The sequence below is a fragment of the Oncorhynchus nerka genome, linkage group LG11 (genome assembly GCF_034236695.1).
Source record: "Oncorhynchus nerka isolate Pitt River linkage group LG11, Oner_Uvic_2.0, whole genome shotgun sequence".
NCBI classification, from domain to species: Eukaryota; Metazoa; Chordata; class Actinopteri; order Salmoniformes; family Salmonidae; genus Oncorhynchus; species Oncorhynchus nerka.
In genome coordinates, this window is record NC_088406.1 from 22,101,848 (window position 1) to 22,124,596 (window position 22,749).

The window sequence follows — 22,749 nt, forward strand, 5'->3', positions numbered from 1 at the left end:
TTGCTGAGCAATACTTGTGTTTTCCAGCAATTGTATTTGAAGTCTGGCCAAAGGCCAGTTATGTCTGCATGCTGTTTGTTCACTGACAGATTTGCTGCATCCTACCGATCCTCGACTTCGGCGATGTCATTTACAAAATAGCCTCCAATACCCTACTCAACAAATTGGATGCAGTCTATCACAGTGCAATCCGTTTTGTCACCAAAGCCCCATATACTTCCCACCATTGCAACCTGTACGCTCTCGTTGGCTGGCCCTCGCTTCATACTCGTCGCCAAACCCACTGGCTCCATGTCATCTACAAGACCCTGCTAGGTAAAGTCCCCCCTTATCTCAGCTCGCTGGTCACCATAGCATCTCCCACCTGTAGCACACGCTCCAGCAGGTATATCTCTCTAGTCACCCCCAAAACCAATTCTTTCTTTGGCCGCCTCTCCTTCCAGTTCTCTGCTGCCAATGACTGGAACGAACTACAAAAATCTCTGAAACTGGAAACACTTATCTCCCTCACTAACTTTAAGCACCAACTGTCAGAGCAGCTCACAGATTACTGCACCTGTACATAGCCCACCTATAATTTAGCCCAAACAACTACCTCTTTCCCTACTGTATTTATTTTATTTATTTTGCTCCTTTGCACCCCATTATTTTTATTTCTACTTTGCACATTCTTCCACTGCAAATCTACCATTCCAGTGTTTTACTTGCTATATTGTATTTACTTTGCCACCATGGCCTTTTTTTGCCTTTACCTCCCTTATCTCACCTCATTTGCTCACATCGTATATAGACTTGTTTATACTGTATTATTGACTGTATGGTTGTTTTACTCCATGTGTAACTTTGTGTCGTTGTATGTGTCAAACTGCTTTGCTTTATCTTGGCCAGGTCGCAATTGTAAATGAGAACTTGTTCTCAACTTGCCTACCAGGTTAAATAAAGGTTAAATAAAAACATAAGAAGAATACTCATCACCAAACCCATTGGCTCCAGGTCATCTACAAGTCTCTGCTAGGTAAAGCCCCGTCTTATCTCAGTTCACTGGTCACCACAGCAGCACCCACCCGTAGCACGCGCACCAGCAGGAATATCTTACTGGTCACCCCCAAAGTCAATTCTTCCTTTGGCCGCCTCTCCTTCCAGTTCTCTGCTGCCAATGACTGGAACGAACTGCAAAAATCACTGAAGCTGGAGACTCTTATCTCCCTCACTAGCTTTAAGCACCAGCTGTCAAAGCAGCTCACAGATCACTGCACCTGTACCTGTACATAGCCCATCCAACTACCTCATCCCCTTACTGTATTTATTTATCTTGCTCCTTTGCACCCCAGTATCTCTACTTGCACATTCATCTTCTGCACATTCTAGTATTCCAGTGTTTAATTGCTATATTATAATTACTTTGCCACCATGGCCTATTTGTTGCCTTACCTCCCTTATCTCACCTCATTTGCACATGCTATATATAGACTTTTCTACTGTATTATTGACTGCATGTTTGTTTATTCCATGTGTAACTCTGTGTTGTTGTATGTGTCGAACTGCTTTGCTTTATCTTGGCCAGGTCGCAGTTGTAAATGAGAACTTGTTCTCAACTAGCCTACCTGGTTAAATAAAGGTGAAATAAATCAAAATAAACCCAGACCTTTTTTGCCTTCCTTGATGCAAAGTCATCAATTACATCATCATAAGAAATCTGCCCAGCTACTGCATGGTTAATACTGATGACAGCAAGGTCACTAAGGTGTTCCTGTGACATGGTGGACCTCAAGTAGGATTTGATGAGCTTCAGCTTTGAAAAGCTCCTTTCTGCTTCAGCTACGGTCACTGGAAGAGTAAGACAAATTCTGAGAGCAGTACACAAATTTGGATACACTTCCTTTCATGTATACATATCAGCAACTCAAGCAGGGTCATGGTCTTTGATGCCAAGTCAGGCAAGTTCTTCAGTTCCTGTGCAAGATATCTGCCATCCAAGTCTGAGTGTCTTTATAGTGCAGTGTCACACTAAGGGCCTCACATTGTTCTGTCAGCTCCTCATTGGAGAGACTTTGGAAGGTTGACAGCACTTCAAACTTCTCTCCCACATTTTCCAATGTGGAAAATCCTTCCTGAAGGGCTGTGGTTGCAGCATCAACAACGACATTGAAAAATGTCACTTCCAGCTTCTTCAGGGCATCACTCAAAGGCTCATCAAATGATTTATATGAAGGTGCCGCTTTGTGGACCTCAGGCTTTTTGTTGTAGAACGGCCTCCACCTTCATACTCTCGCAAATATCCTTGGCTGATGCTTGTGCAGTCATAAAGCCTGTTGCCCTGTAGTAGCTGAGACCTCTCTCTGTTTTTCTGAGAAGACTGACTGCAACAACCACATGAATACTGGGAGACTGCATCAGCTTGCTCACATGTTGGATCTGGCTCCAGATGTCATACCACACCACTGTATAGATACTGAAGCAGTATGATCCCAATTCCTCTGACAAGGACTGGGCCTCAATCTTTACCATAGGGTTTTGGTTTGATCCCTCACCTCAATCAGTGCCTCTCTTAACGCTACTGCATGATACCTCAGTGGCTCGACACTCTTAACTTTACTCTCCCACCTTGTCTCAGTCCACATCTTCAAGGTGATGTCCACATGTTTCTTCAGGATGGCCCATCGCTGTGTGCAGGCTGAGAACAAAGTGTACAGTTTCTGTAAGATGCCAAAGTAACCTGTGGCTTTTGGCAGCATCAGCCACAACCAGGTTCAATGTGGGACCCCCACATCGCACAAATCGAGCTTGTGGATTCATTTCCAGGAGTCTGGCTTGGACACCTTTGTTTTTGCCTCTCATGTTGGCGTCATTATCATAAGACTGTCTCTCTGCAGTACTCAAAAGGAATTGTTAGCTCCTCTAATCTTTTGAGAGGGATGCTAAATGTTGGCCCGTGGACTTCTCTGCCTCCAAAACCTCCATAAAATGTTCCTTTATGTGGGGCTCCTCCTTCAGTGACACAATTCTAATCACAACTGACAACTGTTCAGTGTGGCTGATATCTGAGGTGCAATCTAGAACGATAGAGAATCATTTTTCCAGCGTGATGTCACTCACCATTATTGAAATGACCTTGCTGCTCAACAAATCAATGAGTTCATTCTGTATTTGGTGGCCGAGGTAGCTGGTGGTGTGACTCGAGGTCACTTTTTGAACACAGTTAAGGTGCTCTTTCATGACTGGATCAAATTGTGCCATCAGTTCAACCTCTTTGAGGAAATGTCCATTTGATGGAGAGTACAGTGTTTCTGTGTGTCTCCTTAGTGCCAGATTTCTAATTGCCAGAGACTGCACAATAGCAGTCAGACATGTCAACACCTCTCTCCATCTTATCCTCTCAGCCTCCATAAGTGCCATCTCTTATCCGGCATAAATGAAGCACTACAGATTACGCAATAGAAATGTAACATTTATTTTTGTTTGAGCCAGTATATGTATTGTTTACCGTGAATGCAGTCTCTTGCTAACCCGAGAACTTTGCCTTTCATTTAAATCACACTGTAACGCTGAACTTCCACGCTACGGATTAAATAGAGTCCATAATTCCTGAAATCGTCCCGTCTTCATCCTATTGGGAGGAAGTCAACCCTCCACACTGACACTGACATTTTGTTTTAATCATTTTACTTAATCACAGTTTGAAGAAAGATTGGAAGTCTAACAAATCCCTAAAAAATTGCTCAAAAGAACTCAAATCTTTGGTCAATGTGTTATTGAATGTCATTGAATGACATCATGATATGGACTAGGCTCAATGTCCTAATGTCAGTCTGGTGACTAGGGTCAATGTCCTAATGTCAGTCTGGAGACTAGGCTCAATGTCCTAATGTCAGTCTGGAGACTAGGCTCAATGTCCTAATGTCAGTCTGGTGACTAGGGTCAATGTCCTAATGTCAGTCTGGAGACTAGGCTCAATGTCCTAATGTCAGTCTGGTGACTAGGCTCAATGTCCTAATGTCAGTCTGGTGACTAGGCTCAATGTCCTAATGTCAGTCTGGTGACTAGGCTCAATGTCCTAATGTCAGTCTGGTGACTAGGCTCAATGTCCTAATGTCAGTCTGGTGACTAGGCTAAATGTCCTAATGTCAGTCTGGTGACTAGGCTAAATGTCCTGATGTCAGTCTGGTGACTAGGCTCAATGTCCTAATGTCAGTCTGGTGACTAGGCTAAATGTCCTAATGTCAGTCTGGTGACTAGGCTCAATGTCCTAATGTCAGTCTGGTGACTAGGCTCAATGTCCCGATGTCAGTCCAGTGACTGTTGTTGAACTTGTAATAGAGCATGTATGTCTAATTTGGTCCTTCATCAACTGTTTCCTTTCCTTCTCTGTTAGAAACACACACTAACAATTACATCATGTGCCCACTGACACACTCGGGGAAATCAGCTGTTGAGATTAATAATTTGCATTTAGATCACATATTAATAAAATGTATGTTGAATGTATGAACAGAAGACAATAAATAAATATTGTACAGTAACATGTCAGAATTAGACATTCATTCATCCATGTTTCTCAAATGTCAAATTTCGAAGTTGTTCCAAACGTCACATTTTGAACTGTTTAAAGTTAAGTTTAGACATGAACTGAGAATTTTTAAGGTTAGGGTTAAGTTTAGGCATTAACTGAGAATTTTTAAGGTTAGGGTTAAGTTTAGACATTAACTGAGAATTTTTAAGGTTAGGGTTAAGTTTAGACATTGCCATTTAGAAATCTTAAGGATAGTCATTAACTCTGAATGGTTAAGGTAAGGGTTAAGGTTTGGGATAGGCTTAAAACAAAAATATCAAAAGTAATTGCATAACTCTGGATTCAAACATGCAACCTTTGGGACCAGGGGCAGATTGCCAGCAGCAAACCACCCTGCATCCCACTGCTGTCTTGCCTCTGAAGCTAAGCAGGTTTGGTACTGGTCAGTTCCTGGATTGGAGACCATGTGCTGCTGGAAGTTTGTTGGAGGGCCAGTAGGAGGCACTCTTCCCTCTGGTCTAAAAATAAATATCCCAGGGACATTGCCCTGTGTAGGGTGCGGTCTTTCGGGTTGGGACGTTAAACGGGTGTCCTGACTCTCCGTGGCCACTTAAGATGACACTTATAGTAAGAGTAGGGTGCTAACCCTGGTGTCCTGGTTAAATTCCCAATCTGGCCCTCATACCATCATGGCCACCTAATCATCCCCAGCTTCTAATTGGCTTATTCCTCTCCCCTGTAACTATTCCCCAGGTCGCTGCTGTAAATGAGAGTGTGTTCTCAGTCAACTTACCTGGTAAAATAAAATATGCTTATGCAAATCTGCTATCCCCAATGTCCTGGCTAAACTGAAACCTATTTGAAGGTAACAGTGCTCACAGTGGCCAGATTCCATGTTTTCCTCAGACGTGGACGGGTGTTGAATAGTGACTTCTATCACGGGTGACCTTTCTGCGTATTGTCACATTTCCATTAAGTCTGGGATTTCTTCCATATAAATAACTTTCCTGTTTTTCTTTAACTTTGCCGAGGACATTTGTAGCTGAAGGTGAATGGCTCCTGAGACTTTGAATCGTCCAATGAGGATTTCCCTCTCTGCCTCTCCTGTCTGTATTTACTGCCTGTTGGCCTGCTAGCATAGGGGGGGAATTCCGACCCGTGGTAGCCTTTTCCTGCAATCAAATTACCAAATCGTGCTCTAGTAGCCTCATGGGTGGAATGTTCTTAATATTTTTCCTAATTTCCTAATTAATAAACATGAATATATTTTAATAAACACCAAAAATCTGGTGTTTCTATGTCAAACGGTTTTATTGTATTTCAGTCTTCTGTGATGTATATAAAGGGTACTATTGGGATGAAAACTTCCATGTAGTCATGGCTCTATGTAATACTGTGTGCCTCCCATAGTCTGAACTGGACTTTGGGATTGAAGTTATTTCAAATATGATGAAAAAAACATGACTGTTAATTAAGAAGTCATTACAACAACAACAAAGGACTTCAGAAACAAACTTTCAAACCAATGGAAACTTCTTGGCAGGGAAAAAAACACATTTGAATAAATGTGAGTTTTGACCCTCATATGTAGGTGTCATAACCAGCCATTAAACAATGCAAAACACAGTGCATTCAGAAAGTATTCAGACCACTTTACTTTTTCCACATCTTATTACATTACAGCATTACTCTAAAATTGATTAAATTGTTTTTTTTTTAACCTCGTCAATATACATACAATAACCCATAATGTCTAAGCAAAAACAGGTTTTAGAACTTTTTGCAAATGTATGAAAATAAAAAACAGAAATATCAAATTTACATTAGTATTCAGAAGCACCTTTGGAAGTGATTACAGCTTGAGTTTTCTTGGGTATGATGCTACAAGCTTGGCACACCTGTATTTGGGGGAGTTTCTCCCATTCTTATCTGCAAATCCTCTCAAGCTCTGTCAGGTTGGATGGGGAGTGTCACTGCACAGCTACTTTCAGTTCTCTCCAGAGATGTTCAATCGGGTTCAAGTCCGGGCTCTGGCTGGGCCACTCAAAGACACCAAGAGACTTGTCCCGGAGCCACGTTGTCTTGGCTGTGTGCTTAGGGTCGTTCTTCCATTTTAGAATGATGGAGGCCACTTTGTTCTTGGGGACCTTCAATGATGCAGAAATGTTTTGGTACCCTTCCCCAGATCTGTTCCTTGACACAATCCTGTCTCTGAGCTGTACGGACAATTCCTTTGACCTCATGGCTTGGTTTTTGCTCTGACATACACAGTTAACTGTGGGACCTTATATAGACAGGTGTGTCATGTCCAATCAATTTGCCACAGGTGGACTCCAATCAAGTTGTAGAAACATATAAAGGAAGATCAATTGAAACAGGACGCACCTGAGATCAATTTCGAGTCTCATAGGAAAGGGTCTGAATACTTATGTAAATAAGGTATTTCTGTTTTTGTTTTTTATACATTTGCAAACAAAATTCTAAAAACCTCTTTTCGCGTTGTCATTATGGGGTACTGTGTGTAGATTGATGTGGGGAAAAAATATTGAATCAATTTTAGAATAAGGCTGTAACTTTAGGAATGCCCGGTATGTCACAACTGGTGTAAATATATGGGTCATGACAGTGTTATGACCATATTATGAAAGGTTATGACAAGTTATGTCAGCTGTTATGGCATATTATGACATGGTTATGACCATGTCATAATGTGGTATGACGCTGGGTGTCAAGTAAAGTGTTGCCAATGAATCAAACAACCGTTTTCTTTCGTGCGTAAAGACTCTCCTAACCTTTTTTCATGATTAATAAATAATTTCCTAAACCTAAATAATCTACAAGGCCAGAGTATTTTTAAATCTACCAATTGGTGCTGAAATGGTTTCGAATATGCATATATTTAGATGTCTTCCTGATCCCTAATATTCTGAACCCGTTCTCTCAATATATTTTCGTTAGTCTGTCGACTAAATTCTAACTAAAAGGTACACTGTATAAATGTATAAATGTACTGTATTGTATAAATTTACTGCACTGTATAAATGTACTGAAACCCCTATTGACTGAAAAACAAGAAAATATATTGGCCAGCAAGTGGGAGCATTTTCAGCTGTTTAATTAAATTTATTCAGAGCGTGCAAGGTAGCTAGACCTGCAGAGCGGTTTGTCCAACTGAATAAAGTAAGTCTGATTACCAAATGCTGATAAGTGTGTAGAAAAGGCGTAAATTCCACTTAGTGAATAATAATATGTTCTTTGTGCTGCTTTGCAGTTGGCCCCAGCTCTCTTAAATACTGAATGAATATATCTGTTGCAACTGCTGTGCCAGAAACATACATTAGCTAGCTGTGGATTATACATCAGATTTTCTATTCAAGAGCATTATCAAAGCAAATAGAAGAGGGTAGAATGAAGTCTAGACAAAGGGCACTACTGTAAACATACAGTGAAGATTTACCACACCAAATAGAAACCTGTATTTATTAAAAATCTCAGAAAACTTGAAGACCACTTTATTCTCTGCTGTTCCTAGTTTTAGTGTGTGTAGTCTGTGTGTGTGTGTGTGTGTGTGTGTGTGTGTGGCATTTGTGTCTGCTTGACCCTTTCTATGGTAACTGACAAAAAGTAGTTGACAGGGAGGACATGTTAGGCCTCACTTATGGACTGGAAACATACCAGAGGACTACGAACGTCCGTGCCTCTGCTAGAGAAGCAGGGGGAAAAAAGAAGGCAAAGCCAAAGCAGCACCAGACAGAACAGTGATAGCATCTCAATTATTCATAACTGAACTGTGAGAGGAAGCATCACTGCGGTTTTACGCCCCAATTAGACGGGTTAGTGACATAGAGAAAACAAGAAGTGAGCAGTCACATCACAAAGACAATAGAAAGTAGAGTCATAACCCATAGAGATGGAAAGAGGTATTAACTCTGTATATATACCATTACGGCATCTGTGAAGCATGATCAGCTCCATAGCACCATTGAGGCTATATGTTCATTTCAAATTAGTCATTTTTCTTCTGTTGTGTTTGAAAAAAGTGTAAGCTAATATTTATGATTTACCGCCACCAGCAGTGCTAAAGCCATTTTGAAGACGAAGACAATGATATGATCATTGACTGATTGCTCTTAACCAATAGGAATCCCCATCCAGTTGACTACTTTAAAATGGTGGAAGCACTCAATGGCAATGTCCATGCAAAAACATGTTATAGCCAAGTTGAGTCCTCTAACTATGTTTATGCCCAAACCATTCAGCCGGGATCCGCCGGAGCCGCCATTCAGCCGGGATCCGCCAGAGCCGCCATTCAGCCGGGATCCGCCGGAGCCGCCAGTCAGCCGGGATCCGTCGGAGCCGCCAGTCAGCCGGGATCCGCCGGAGCCGCCATTCAGCCGGGATCCGCCAGAGCCGCCAGTCAGCCAGGATCCGCCAGAGTCGTCAGCCAGTCCGGAGCTGCCCCTCAGTCCCCGAGCTGCCCCTCAGTTCGGAGCTGCCCCTCAGTCCTGTGGAGCCATTTAGTAGGGTTGCCAATCCTAGGTCGGCGACGAGGGGGTTGTGTTCAGTTTAGTTGTCTAGGTAAGTCTATGGTTGCCTAGAGTGGTTCTCAATCAGAGGCAGGTGTTTATCGTTGCCTCTGATTGGGAACCATATTTAGGTAGCCATATTCTTTGGGTATTTTGTGGGTGATTGTTTTCTGTCTTTGTGTTTTATGCACCAGTTAGGACTGTTTCGGTTTTCACGTTTATTGTTTTGTAGTTTGTTCATGTTAAGTGCATCTTATTAAAGAACCATGAACTTCAACCACGCTGTGTTTTGGTCCGCCTCTCCTCCCCAGGAAGAAAGCCGTGACAGAATCACCCACCACAACTGGACCAAGCGTCGTGGTGACAGGCAGCGGCAGCAGGAGAAGCGCAAGGAGGAATGGACATGGGATGATGTGTTGGATGGCAAGGGTTGCTACACTTGGGAGGAGATCCTGGCGGGAAAGGATTGCCTCCCATGGGAACAGGTGGAGGCAGCTAGGAGAGCAGAGCCAGCCGGAGAGAGGAGCCGGCGATACGAGGGAACATGGCTGGCAAGGAAGCCCGAGAGTCAGCCCCAAAAATGTATTGGCGGGGGCACACAGGAAGTGTGGCGAAGCCAGGTAGGAGACCTGCGCCAACTTCCTGTGCTTACCGGAGGGCGAGAGAGACCGGGCAGGCACTGTGTTATGCTGTGGAGCGCACGGTGTCCCCAGTGCGGGTGCATAGCCCGGTGCGGTACATACCAGCTCCTCGGATTGGCCGGGCTAGAGTGGGCATCGAGCCAGGTGCCATGAAGCCGGCTCTACGCATCTGGTCTCCATTGCGTCTCCTTGGGCCGGCGTACATGGCACCAGCCTTGCGCATGGTGTCCCCGGTTCGCCTGCACAGCCCAGTGTGGGCTATACCACCTCGCCGCACTGGCAGAGGACACTATAGCCCTGTCCAAAGTTACCCCCAGAAAGGGCAAACCAGGCAGGATATAATCCAACCCACTTTGCCAAAGCACAGTCCCCACTCCACCAAAGAGTTATCGACATTAACTTACTACCCTGAGACAAGGCTGAGTATAGCCCACGAAGATCTGACCTACCGCACAAGCCTGAGGACAGGAAGGAAGATCACATCAGTGACTCAGTAAAGCATGATGCACCCCTCCCAGGGAAGGCAAGGGAGAGCCTGAACAAGCCAGTGACTCAGCCCCCGTAATAGGGTCAGCAGCAGAGAATCCCAGTAGAGAGAGGGGAGCCAGCCAGGCAGAGACAGCAAGGGTGTTTTGTCACTCTAGTGCTTTGCCGTTCACCTTCGCACCTCTGGGCCAAACTACACTTAATCATAGGACGTACTGAAAAGATGAGTCTTCAGTAAAGACTTAAATGTTGAGTCCGAGTCGGCATCTCTCACATAGATTGTGTCGTGTCTTTGGCTATGCCGGATTAAGTGATATGACATGCTATTCTATAAAATCCTTTCTCCGTAATTAATATTACCTGATTGAGCTAATCATGTAAATGTAATTAACTAGAGAGTCGGGGCACCACAAAATAATATTTATAGAGCTGTTATCTTCCAAATAAACTCTTAAAGACCTAGTAAAATTTTACATCAACAGCAGTCAATATTAATCATCACCTTAATTCAGTCTCATCTGAAAGTTGTAAATTATTGGTTTTCTTCACGAACCCTGGCTAACAAGTTGAATCAGCAATGCAAAATTGGGTTTAATTATTTATTTACTAAATACCTAACTAATCACACAGAATTACACATATACATAATTAATCATAACTTGATTACAAATTACGTCATGAAGGAACACGTCCCTAGCAGGTGGAACAGATATGACAGCTTGTTACACAAAAGAAAAGGGGCTGGGTTTGAGTGAAAGAGCGGGAAGACTGAGGGACACAGGGAGAAGCTGTGCTATCGTAAATACAGTATCTTATGCATTCTAAATTACCGCCCATTTGGAAAAGGAAAATGCAATAAATATTTACTCTGAGCTGCTCTTCGGTAGGTTAGTGGTAGATGGAAGGCCGTGTTGCCCAACCGAGTCCTTTGTCATTTGAAGAATGTCTCTGCTGGTCAATTGGATACGTTGTAGTAACGTCGTTGTGTGATAGACGGGATACTCTGTCTGTTCCTTCCTAACCCTCGTGTGCAGCTGCTGTTGCTAACTCACCGGCTAGGAGGTATCACTTCTGTAGTGAATAAGAGTTCAAAGTTCATACTATTCGTAAACCAAAGCTCACGCTGATGTTGGCTTTGTTCTGTAGTTATTATCTGAACCATTCTGACATCGGACCGTCGTCCTCACATCCTCGGAACAGGAGGTTACATTTTCGTCAAGGCTTTATATAGTGGAGCGAGAAGGGTGTGTCTGAAAAGTTTTATAACCCATGACTCTTCCCAGGGGCGGGCCACTGATAGAGCAGAGCCCTAACCTTATGAAAACCCAATTCTCACATTTTAGAAGCTAAAATCACATTTCATCCCATCACAAAGAATTTCATATTCAAACATTTAAATTGAACAACAATTCCATGTGAATCCGATAACTCTGATGTGTAGACTTTCCACTGAAGAGTTTATGTCATCTTATCATTGATGAGAATGTCTCAGATGACAACCGAACTGACATCATATTCACTAAGTACCACCGCATTTGTTCAATTGGTCGGATTACCAGAATATAGTTAATTTCCCCCCACCTTCTGATGTTCCCAGAATCTCTATGTTAACCAAGGGGTTTTTAAATGTAACATCAGTAGGGTAGAGAGAGGAAAAAGGGGGGAAGAGGTATTTATGACTGTCATAACCCTACCCCCAGGCCAACGTCATGACAGTTGGCAGACCATTCCATTAAAATTGAGCTCTATAGGAGAAAGCCCTGCCTCCAGCTGTTTGCTTGGAAATTGTATGAACAATAAGGCCTGCTGTATTTAGAACTAACTGAAGTTTATTGAGTGCCTTATCTGGGTAGCCGGAGAGTAGAGCATTGCAGTAGTCTAATCTTGAAGTGACAAAAGTATTGCAATGTTACTAAGTTGTAAAAAGGCTGTTCAAAAGAGAGATCAGGGTCCAGAGTAACTTGAGGTCCTTATTTGAGATAACAAACATCTTGCAATATTCGAGATTCATTGTCAGATTCAACAGCAGATCTCTTTGTTTCTTGGGACCTAAAATTAGCATCTCTGTTTTGTCAATGACCTCATCCACCTGAGCCGCGGCCTATTCACCCCACTATCATCTAGAAGGCGGAGACGGTACAGGTGCATAAAGCTGGGACCGAGAGACTGAAAAACAGCTTCTATCCCCATGCCATCAGACTGTTAAAGAGCCACAACTAGACAGCCTCTGCCCTGTAGCCTGCCCTCCGCCCAGTACCCTACTCTGCCTTTCAGTCACTTGCCGGGTGCACTCTACCATGCACCTTAGGGATGCTGCCCTATGTACATAGTCATTGAACACTGGTCACTTTAATAATGTTTGCATACTATTTATGTATTTACTGCTGTACAACATTTTGGATTTATTTAAAGATTTTGGATTATTCTGTGCTTGATGACATTTACTGCATTGAGTGATAGGAACTAGGCACAAAAGCATTTTGCTACACCAGTCATAACACCTGCTAAACTGTGTACACAAATGTTTTTATTTCATTTGATTTGATATTTCAATGGCTTACTCTATGCCATCCTACCGTCCTCGCTTTCTCTTTATCCCCTAACTCCCTTACCACCCACCCTTCTATGGTCCATGCCAGGTCGGACGTAACTGTCAGAGAAATGTAATCCTGCCATTGTTAAGTCTGTTCCCGTTCTGATGCGTCAAGACATAAATCTCAGGCTGCTGTCATGCAGGCAGGCCCACATCTCTTCACACACACACACACACACACACACACACACACACACACACACACACACACACACACACACACACACACACACACACACACAAACTCAGGGTGGGAAGGGGAGGAGGGGGGCTGAGCGATGACAATCCCCCCCTGACAAGCTTTTTTCCAGGCTGTTCAGATGCTTTATCTCACCGCAATGACTTTGTCATTTGCATTTTTACCGATGACAATCTGCCAGCCTCTCGTTGAGAGATCAATTAAACACCTCTGTTGTGCACTACCCTCTGTGAAACATGTGTTTGTCCGTCCGTCAGACATCTGTCTGTCCGTCCGTCCGTGTGTGCGTGCGTGTGTGTGCGTGCGTGCGTGTGTGCGTGCGTGCGTGCGTGTGTGTGTGTGTGTGTGCGTGTGTGCGCGTGCGTGCGTGCGTGTGTGTGTGTGTGTGTGTGTGTGTGTGTGGAATAACTAAGATGGAAGAGACTTTGCCTGGAGATGTGTGTTAACACAATGTCATATGTGAACAAACCAAATAAAGGTGACAAGTGTGCACCTTGGAACAAACCCTAAAATAGCCACACTATCTGGGCCAGTGCAGCAGTACTGTCTGTTAGAACTTGTGAGGTCTCAACCAATGTGAGATGTTCCAGGAGAATGTCCCCCCGCCCATGCACACACACTGGACCCCAGGAAAAGTAACTGCTGCTTCTGCAAAAGCTAATGGGGATGTAAATAAACAAATAAATAAATAAATAAATCAGGGAGATGAAGGGTGCTCTGGAACTTCAGCAATGTTTGGGCTGACAGAGGCAATTTGTATGCATTAATCTCCCATCCACCCCTAAGTGCTCACAGAGTGTGGCCTCAAGTACTGAGCATGTGCAGAATCATGGGGCAAGCAGTGGAGTGAACGGAGAAGGAATAGCTAAGAGCAGACAGGAAATAATGAGAGAAAGAGTGGGAGAAAGGCGAGAGAAAGAGGAAGGAGGAGAGGGTGTGAGGGGATTGAAAAAAAAGAATGAAAAACAGTGCTTAAAGAACAGAGTGAGAAAGAAGTGCAAGGAGAAAGAGAGGGAGAGGAAGAGAGAGAGAGACTTCTCACCAGCAGCTGTAGTTTTCACATCACTGCACAGAAAAACATGTAAGTGCATCTGCATCCTCTAAATGAATTGTCTTAGCCATCTCAGTTATTATTTACACTGTTATCAATGTGTCTGAAAAGCAGTAATAATAACTGAGAAAAGCTATTAAAAGTAAAGGTTTTTATTAACATCTAAACTTTTACATTGACAAACCTTCAAACGCATATTCTTCATCAGTTTTATACGTAAATCACAGCAATAAATACAATGTATTTCTCTTAATTAAAAAATTAAAAATCTTATAGCTTGACCACTGCGCTCCTTCTCACTGTGCATCCACATGCATACATGCCAATTAAGAATGATCTTCCTCTTACCATCATCATCATCATCATCATATAATCTTTGTCAACATCATCGATATCTTCAGCAGCAGATTTCACAAGATCATCAATAGAAATATGAAAGTAATTTCCGATTGAGCTAACATATGCAGTGTGTACAGTGAATGTAGTCTCTGCTAACGCGGGAACATTGCTTTTAAATTTCAATCACGCTGTAACGCTGAACTTCTGCGATACGGATTGAATAGAGACCCTAGTTTCTTCAAAGCAAAACTAAAATAAAAAACAAACAAACAACCAAAACAATACACAAAGCATCAAAGTTTATCATGCACATTCTTCATCATCATGGAACACAGTATCACAACAACGGTATTCAGCGTCATTGCGGCCTGAATTAATTCACTTGATTTGTACTAAGATTAACTTCTTCATAAAAACAGTATTGTCCTTATTCACATATCGTATTGAGTAAGTTGGTTTGCTGTAGTGTTTTAAGGTAATGACATGAAGTGTAAAATGCATAGAATAGGTCACGTCTTCATGCATTACTAAGAGTACAGTTGAAACCTGTAAACTGCATAAGTACAATGTCGTCCGAGATAAAACAGCTTTATTGTGCTTATAATGTACCAGCGAGGGTTTTTCAGGACACTCCGTCGAGGGGCATCACAGCACCCCATTCCTGACTCAACAGAAATGACCAGATCTGTTGATGTATCTAATGTAGTTGTCTATTCAGTCTTATATCCTTGTGTAACTCTAAGCCTAACGCTATATGCTGACTCCAACCCTAACGAGTTAACCCATACTAACTGGGTTCAATCGTAAAGGGGTTGTTTTTGGTAAATCTCCTGTTTGAGAGCATGAGCATAAAATCAGGCACCTTTTGACAATCCAATTGCTTAGTTAGTAGTAGGACCTTGTGAGCTCCTACCGTTGGCATGCTCCATCGCTTATTTGTTATTTACAACCAATAGGGTTTTTATAAATTCTTTTCTACGCTAATGTACGCTGGCCATAATGATTGTCATAATGATATAGATATATCGATATAGAAAATAAAATAAACTGTGTGATAAATACTTTTACAGAGGAAACTGTGAAGATAACAAATGTGTCTTTAAATACCCTGTCTTATACAAAAATGTCATGGGTGTAATGGGGTAAAAAAAAATGCAATAATACTTTTGGGGCTTAAACTTTGAAATGCAATAATGCTACAGCAGCAGAGAGGAGGCAGGCAGCCTGAGGTGTATACTTAAGGACATGATACATAATAAGTTAGAACATATATGCTTCATGAATGGCACTCTTCGAATTGTGAATAACACAGTCAGTTAGCATCAGTCAACACCTTTGTGTGTGTCTCTCTCTCTTTAATACGCACCATTCTGACTGTTCTTTGAGGCTTCGGTAACAGCACAACTGTGCAGTCAGTGAGATACAGGAGAGAAATGGAACTCCATGACTGAAAAGAGAGAGAGAGAGAGAGAGAGAGAGAGAGAGAGAGAGAGAAGAAAAAATAAACAAGTCCAACAACATCATAGGGGAGGAGTGGAGGAGAGGAGTGGAGGAGAGAAGAACCTTGGAGTCAGCGTCACAAAGCCTCTCCCTTGACGTGATCATTGTTGTTGAGTCCCAGTCTGGGCGAGGGCTTGCTCCTCATACCCTCTGTACCCCCCTGTGACGCCTCCTGGAAGAACAGACCAGGCATCCACATGGACATGATAATCCGTTTGTATTCCTTACGGAAGTTCTGGTTGAGCAGGCCGTAGATGATGGCGTTAAGGCAACTGTTGAAGTACGCCATGAAGTAGCTGACCACGAACAGCCACTCGGGGATCCGTGGCGCCACCGTCTCTGGGTCGATGGCCACAGCCAGACCGATGAAGTTGAGCGGCGCCCAGCAGATGGCAAAGAGCACGAACACCACGAACATGGTGATGAAGTTGCGCATGTCGCTGGGTTTGAGGCGGGGCTTCACCTCTGACTTCACCTTCCTCCTCACCTGGATGACCAGGATCCAGATCCTCAGGTAGCAGAAGGTAACCACGGCGATGGGCACAAAGAAATGAATCACCACCACAGTGATGGTGTACGATGTACTGACGGCCTGGGCAAAGGTACACGAATACACCCTGGGGTCGTACTGGAGCGACCCTACGAAGAAGTTTGGTATGATGGCCAGGATGGTGAGAAGCCAGATGAGCCCCACCAGTAAGAGGGTATTGCGGTAGCTGTACAGCCTGTCGTAGGCAAAGCTGTGGCAGATGTAACAGTAGCGGTTGATGGCGATGCCGGTGATGTTGAAGATGGAGCCAATGACGCTCAGGCCCATCAGGAAACCACTGACCTACAAAGAGAGAGCGAAAACAGAAGCCCTGTTTATACTTGGTTCTAACATTCAGCCTTTGTCGTGATCTTGTCCACATTCTGAATTTGCCCACATTTTCAGAAATATGTCTCCGCATTGTGACCATATTTCCTCGTCCCTCCCTGTATGCAAATTATTTGACAGCTATTCTTTCAAAATAATATTTATTTATTTTAAGCCATATGGATGCCAAAAGTCAATGGTGCCACCTGTAAATCATTTCAGAAGGCAGGATTATTATGATTGAAATGGTTTCATTGTCCAGCTACGTCTATATTTGTAAGATATCCAGACACAATGAGTGCCTGACTACCTCCCGAGGTGGTCAGGAAGATCTAATCATAGTCAAATGACAATCTGTATTTTAATCATCTACACCAGTATAAAAATGTGGGCACAATCAGAATGTGGTCAAGATCAAGACAAATAACATGTTAGAACCAGGTATAAACAGGGCTAGAAAGGCAGAGAGACAGACAGACAGACAGACAGACAGACAGACAGACAGACAGACAGACAGACAGACAGACAGACAGACAGACAGACAGACAGACAGACAGGCAGGCAGGCAGGCAGGCAGGCAGGCAGGCAGGCAGGCAGGCACACAGACAGACAGGTCTTAGTCACTTTGCACTGTGTCTCTCCCAGCGACCAGCCGTCATGGAAGATGGCGTAGAGCACCAATGGGTAGGGGTAGAAGGCCACCACAAGGTCAGCAAAGGCCAGGCTCACCACAAACACGTTCCCTACAGAGGAGAGAGACCACAACACATTAGCTTATTGGTCCTTTATCAAGGGAAAGGGAAAGGGTTACAGGTAAGGGTTAGGATTGTGGCTAAGGTTTAGGTTTGAGGCTAGGGGTAGGCTTAGGTTTGAGGCTAGGGATAGGTTTGGGGTTAGGGTTGAACCGGGGTGTGCACATGAAGCTAGGGTTAGTGTGAAGGTAAAGGTTAGGGTTGAACCGGGGTGTGCACATGAAGCTAGGGTTAGTGTGAAGGTAAAGGTTAGGGTTAGTGTGAAGGTAAAGGTTAGGGTTAGTGTGAAGGTAAAGGTTAGGGTTAGTGTGAAGGTAAAGGTTAGGGTTAGTGCTTAAAATTGCATTTGAGTTAAAAAAGTGCTTGGCCGTGTCTCAATACCTGTATTTGTGTTCTAAATAGTAGACATTTTGGGTATGTGAAAAAATGTAGTTTTATAGTATGTGAAATTTAGAAATGTTGTATGCTTTAAATGACAGGATGTCATACTAATTTAGGCTTTTGATCTATTAGAATTCGCTGCACACAATTAAGGAAGAGAATCGTCTTTTCGAGACCCATGTGTGTCTGACAACAGCTGAGGCGATGCGCTGTACCAAAATGAACGCATGGCTGGAATCAACGCAATAGTGCATTAGATGACCCATTCTCAGTAGGATGAACCTAGTATGATGATATTTTTTGCTTACTGCATTAGTTTTTACTAAACAGTACATTACAAACAGTATGTAGTACACAGTGCCACTGACACGGCCTGCAACGAAAACATGCGGTCTCTCCTTCACTGCAGCCGAGGTGAGTAAGACATTTAAACGTGTTAACCCTCGCAAGGCTGCAGGCCCAGACGGCATCCCCAGCCGCGCCCTCAGAGCATGTGCAGACCAGCTGGCCGGTGTGTTTACGGACATATTCAATCAATCCCTATACCAGTCTGCTGTTCCCACATGCTTCAAGAGGGCCACCATTGCTCCTGTTCCCAAGAAAGCTAAGGTAACTGAGCTAAACGACTACCGCCCCGTAGCACTCACTTCCGTCATCATGAAGTGCTTTGAGAGACTAGTCAAGGACCATATCACCTCCACCCTACCTGACACCCTAGACCCACTCCAATTTGCTTACCGCCCAAATAGGTCCACAGACGATGCAATCTCAACCACACTGCACACTGCCCTAACCCATCTGGACAAGAGGAATACCTATGTGAGAATGCTGTTCATCGACTACAGATCGGCATTCAACACCATAGTACCCTCCAAGCTCGTCATCAAGCTCGAGACCCTGGGTCTCGACCCCGCCCTGTGCAACTGGGTACTGGACTTCCTGACGGGCCGCCCCCAGGTGGTGAGGGTAGGCAACAACATCTCCTACCCGCTGATCCTCAACACTGGGGCCCCACAAGGGTGCGTTCTGAGCCCTCTCCTGTACTCCCTGTTCACCCACGACTGCGTGGCCACGCATGCCTCCAACTCAATCATCAAGTTTGCGGACGACACAACAGTGGTAGGCTTGATTACCAACAAGGACGAGACGGCCTACAGGGAGGAGGTGAGGGCCCTCGGAGTGAGGTGTCAGGAAAATCACCTCACACTCAACGTCAACAAAACTAAGGAGATGATTGTGGACTTCAGGAAACAGCAGAGGGAACACCCCCCTATCCACATCGATGGAACAGTAGTGGAGAGGGTAGCAAGTTTTAAGTTCCTCGGCATACACATCACAGACAAACTGAATTGGTCCACTCACACAGACAGCATCGTGAAGAAGGCGCAGCAGCGCCTCTTCAACCTCAGGAGGCTGAAGAAATTCGGCTTGTCACCAAAAGCACTCACAAACTTCTACAGATGCACAATCGAGAGCATCCTGGCGGGCTGTATCACCGCCTGGTACGGCAACTGCTCCGCCCTCAACCGTAAGGCTCTCCAGAGGGTAGTGAGGTCTGCACAACGCATCACCGGGGCAAACTACCTGCCCTCCAGGACACCTACACCACCCGATGTTACAGGAAGGCCATAAAGATCATCAAGGACATCAACCACCCGAGCCACTGCCTGTTCACCCCGCTATCATCCAGAAGGCGAGGTCAGTACAGGTGCATCAAAGCTGGGACCGAGAGACTGAAAAACAGCTTCTATCTCAAGGCCATCAGACTGTTAAACAGCCACCACTAACATTGAGTGGCTGCTGCCAACACACTGACACTGACACTGACTCAACTCCAGCCACTTTAATAATGGGAATTGATGGGAAATTATGTAAATATATCACTAGCCACTTTAAACAATGCTACCTTATATAATGTTACTTACCCTACATTATTCATCTCATATGCATACGTATATACTGTACTCTATATCATCGACTGCATCCTTATGTAAGACATGTATCACTAGCCACTTTAACTATGCCACTTTGTTTACATACTCATCTCATATGTATATACTGTACTCGATACCATCTACTGTATCTTGCCTATGCTGCTCTGTACCATCACTCATTCATATATCCTTATGTACATATTCTTTATCCCCTTACACTGTGTATAAGACAGTAGTTTTGGAATTGTTAGTTAGATTACTTGTTGGTTATTACTGCATTGTCGGAACTAGAAGCACAAGCATTTCGCTACACTCGCATTAACATCTGCTAACCATGTGTATGTGACAAATAAAATTTGATTTGATTTGTGGGTTAGTTGCACCTTAATTGGGGAGGACGGGCTTGTGGCAATGGCTGGAGAGGAATAAGTGGAATGGTAGCAAATACATCAAACATGTGGTTTCCATTTGTTTGATACCATTCCATTAGCGCCGTTCCAGCCATTATTATGAGCCGTCCTCCCCTCAGCAGCCTCCATACATATACAGTACATGGCATACTCTGCCACTTCACGATCAGGCTGGAAGTCAAGGGCCGTGACCAAAATCTGATTTACCTACTACTTATTTCATCTGCATACTTAAAATGCATACTGTGTACTATTTATACTTCATTGCATATCAATCACACAGACAACTATCCAACTAGAAACACACACCTGCTATCATCCTACCTTGCATATCAATCACACAGACAACCATCCAACTAGAAACACACACCTGCTATCATCCTACCTTGCATATCAATCACACAGACAACCATCCAACTAGAAACACACACCTGCTATCATCCTATCTTGTATATCAATCACACAGACAACCATCCAACTAGAAACACACACCTGCTATCATCCTACCTTGCATATCAATCACACAGACAACCATCCAACTAGAAACACACACCTGCTATCATCCTACCTTGCATATCAATCACACAGACAACCACCCAACTAGAAACACACACCTGCTATCATCCTACCTTGCATATCAATCACACAGACAACCATCCAACTAGAAACACACACCTGCTATCATCCTACCTTGCATATCAATCAAACAGACACAACCATCCAACTAGAAACACACACCTGCTATCATCCTACCTTGCATATCAATCACACAGACAACCATCCCCAACTAGAAACACACACCTGCTATCATCCTACCTTGCATATCAATCACACAGACACAACTATCCACCGAAAACAAACACCTGCTATCATTCAAATACATTTGCTCATTGAATCACATCTCATTACCTATTCCCTGGGTCTAATTTCCTGTGTTATACTGCACTATTCCCACCACACAGGTCAACCAAGATTAAAGGAGACTTCTGCTCGGTAATGACTTGGAAGTCGAGATTGACTTGAGGACAAGTATGGAATATTAAGGGACTTAGAGACGGCGTAGAGAGAATAGAAAGAGGACATATCTTTAGTAGAAGAATATATGAACTAGAGTGATATGAGCACGATTTCTCAGACAGATCTGTTGTGTTGTTAGCACGCAGGATGCTAAGCTAAGCAATGCAGTCTCAGAGCTGACTCACTTGATCACTCGTCACCAAGCTAATTGAATGAGAAAAGGTACACGGCTCCTAATTGCCTTGTGAAAACAATCATTGTGTCAAGTCACTCCCACTTTGCCAAGACAAAATAAAGTAAGTGTACTGTGCAGTGGACACGGGGGAGTAGATTGTTAGGGTTAGCATATTAGCATGCACTATGTACTTTTCATTCTCCTAGATTCGCTCCTCATTCAGAATGGCAGTTCATTTCCACCTTAGCCTGTGTACTAATATTCATAATCGTCAGTCTAAATTGTTCCGATGCAAGGCCTTACCTCAGACCAGCCATTCTCCCTCTACAATGTACTGTATTATACTGAACGTTACTCTACTCAACAGTACTCCACTGAACTCTAGTCTACTGTACAGTACTGTACTCCATTGAACTCTACTCTACTGTACTGTTCTGAACTCTACTGTACTGAACTCAACTCAACTCTCCTGTGCCGTGCCGTGCTGTACTCTACTGTACACTACTGAGCTCTACTGTGCTATACTTTGATGTCCAAACTTGTGAAACATAGACGTTTATGATTGGTTTAGATTTGGTCTCGTATGGGGGCTGAGCTCATAAAAATAATTCCCAGTGTGAAGAACAATACCCAAAATATGCAGAGGAGGTTATTGGATATTCCTACCTTTGTGTACCTATTCAGGATACATCACTATGAAGAGAATGACATTCATATCCATAATTATGCATTTCTGTATATACAGATTAGGGACCAATGATGAAATTCTGTTACCAGGTATAATTCCCCTTCACTTACTGTAGTTCAATAACCAAAGTATGTTTTTTCAAAGTCAAGGATTCATGTCATAGCTGACACCTCATTCTTCTACGGACATCTTTGATAGAGTTTTTAGACATGGTCACATAAAAAACTGAGGGACATTTTACCTAAATTCTGTTACCAAACTTTGCATCTGCACAGTTTTTGCAGTACATTTGTTTTTGTAACATTTTCAGTGTACATTGTTAAAAATATTCCTTGTGCATGGATTTGTAAGGTTTGTTAAAATTTTAAATCAATCGTTTTTTGTTTGGCATAGATTTTAGATGAAAAATCTGAGTCTCAGTGCAATTTCGTTACCGTGGAATGACCCATTACTGTCTCCTCCAGTTAATATTCCAGGTATTAAAATGAATGATATTGCTGCTCGGGTCCAATGGCAACGGAAGGAAGGGAAAGAGGCCTATGCTTCATGAAAAAATTATTTCCAAAAATTGCCTGCCACTTCAAAGACATCTCTCTCCTTCAGACTTTTCCACTGTGCTTCCATCTTTACTTTGTTCACTATTCCCCTCTGCTTGTCCTTTTCCCCATCTCGATATCACTCTCTGTCACTT

At 43.4% G+C, this 22,749-nt stretch overlaps 1 protein-coding gene across 1 annotated transcript in view; it reads right to left on the reverse strand.

Annotated features, from left to right (window-relative positions):
• Positions 1-14,156: 14,156 nt before the first annotated feature.
• LOC115118395 (melatonin receptor type 1B-B-like) overlaps positions 14,157-22,749 on the reverse strand; it is an 80,912-nt gene continuing 72,319 nt past the window's right edge. The window contains exons 2-3 of the mRNA XM_029646989.2: positions 17,326-17,444; positions 14,157-16,677 (exon numbers count right to left, since the gene is read on the reverse strand). Coding sequence (XP_029502849.1) covers positions 15,922-16,677; positions 17,326-17,444 — 875 coding nt within the window. The 3' untranslated portion in view covers positions 14,157-15,921. The remainder of the gene's footprint in view (positions 16,678-17,325; positions 17,445-22,749) is intronic.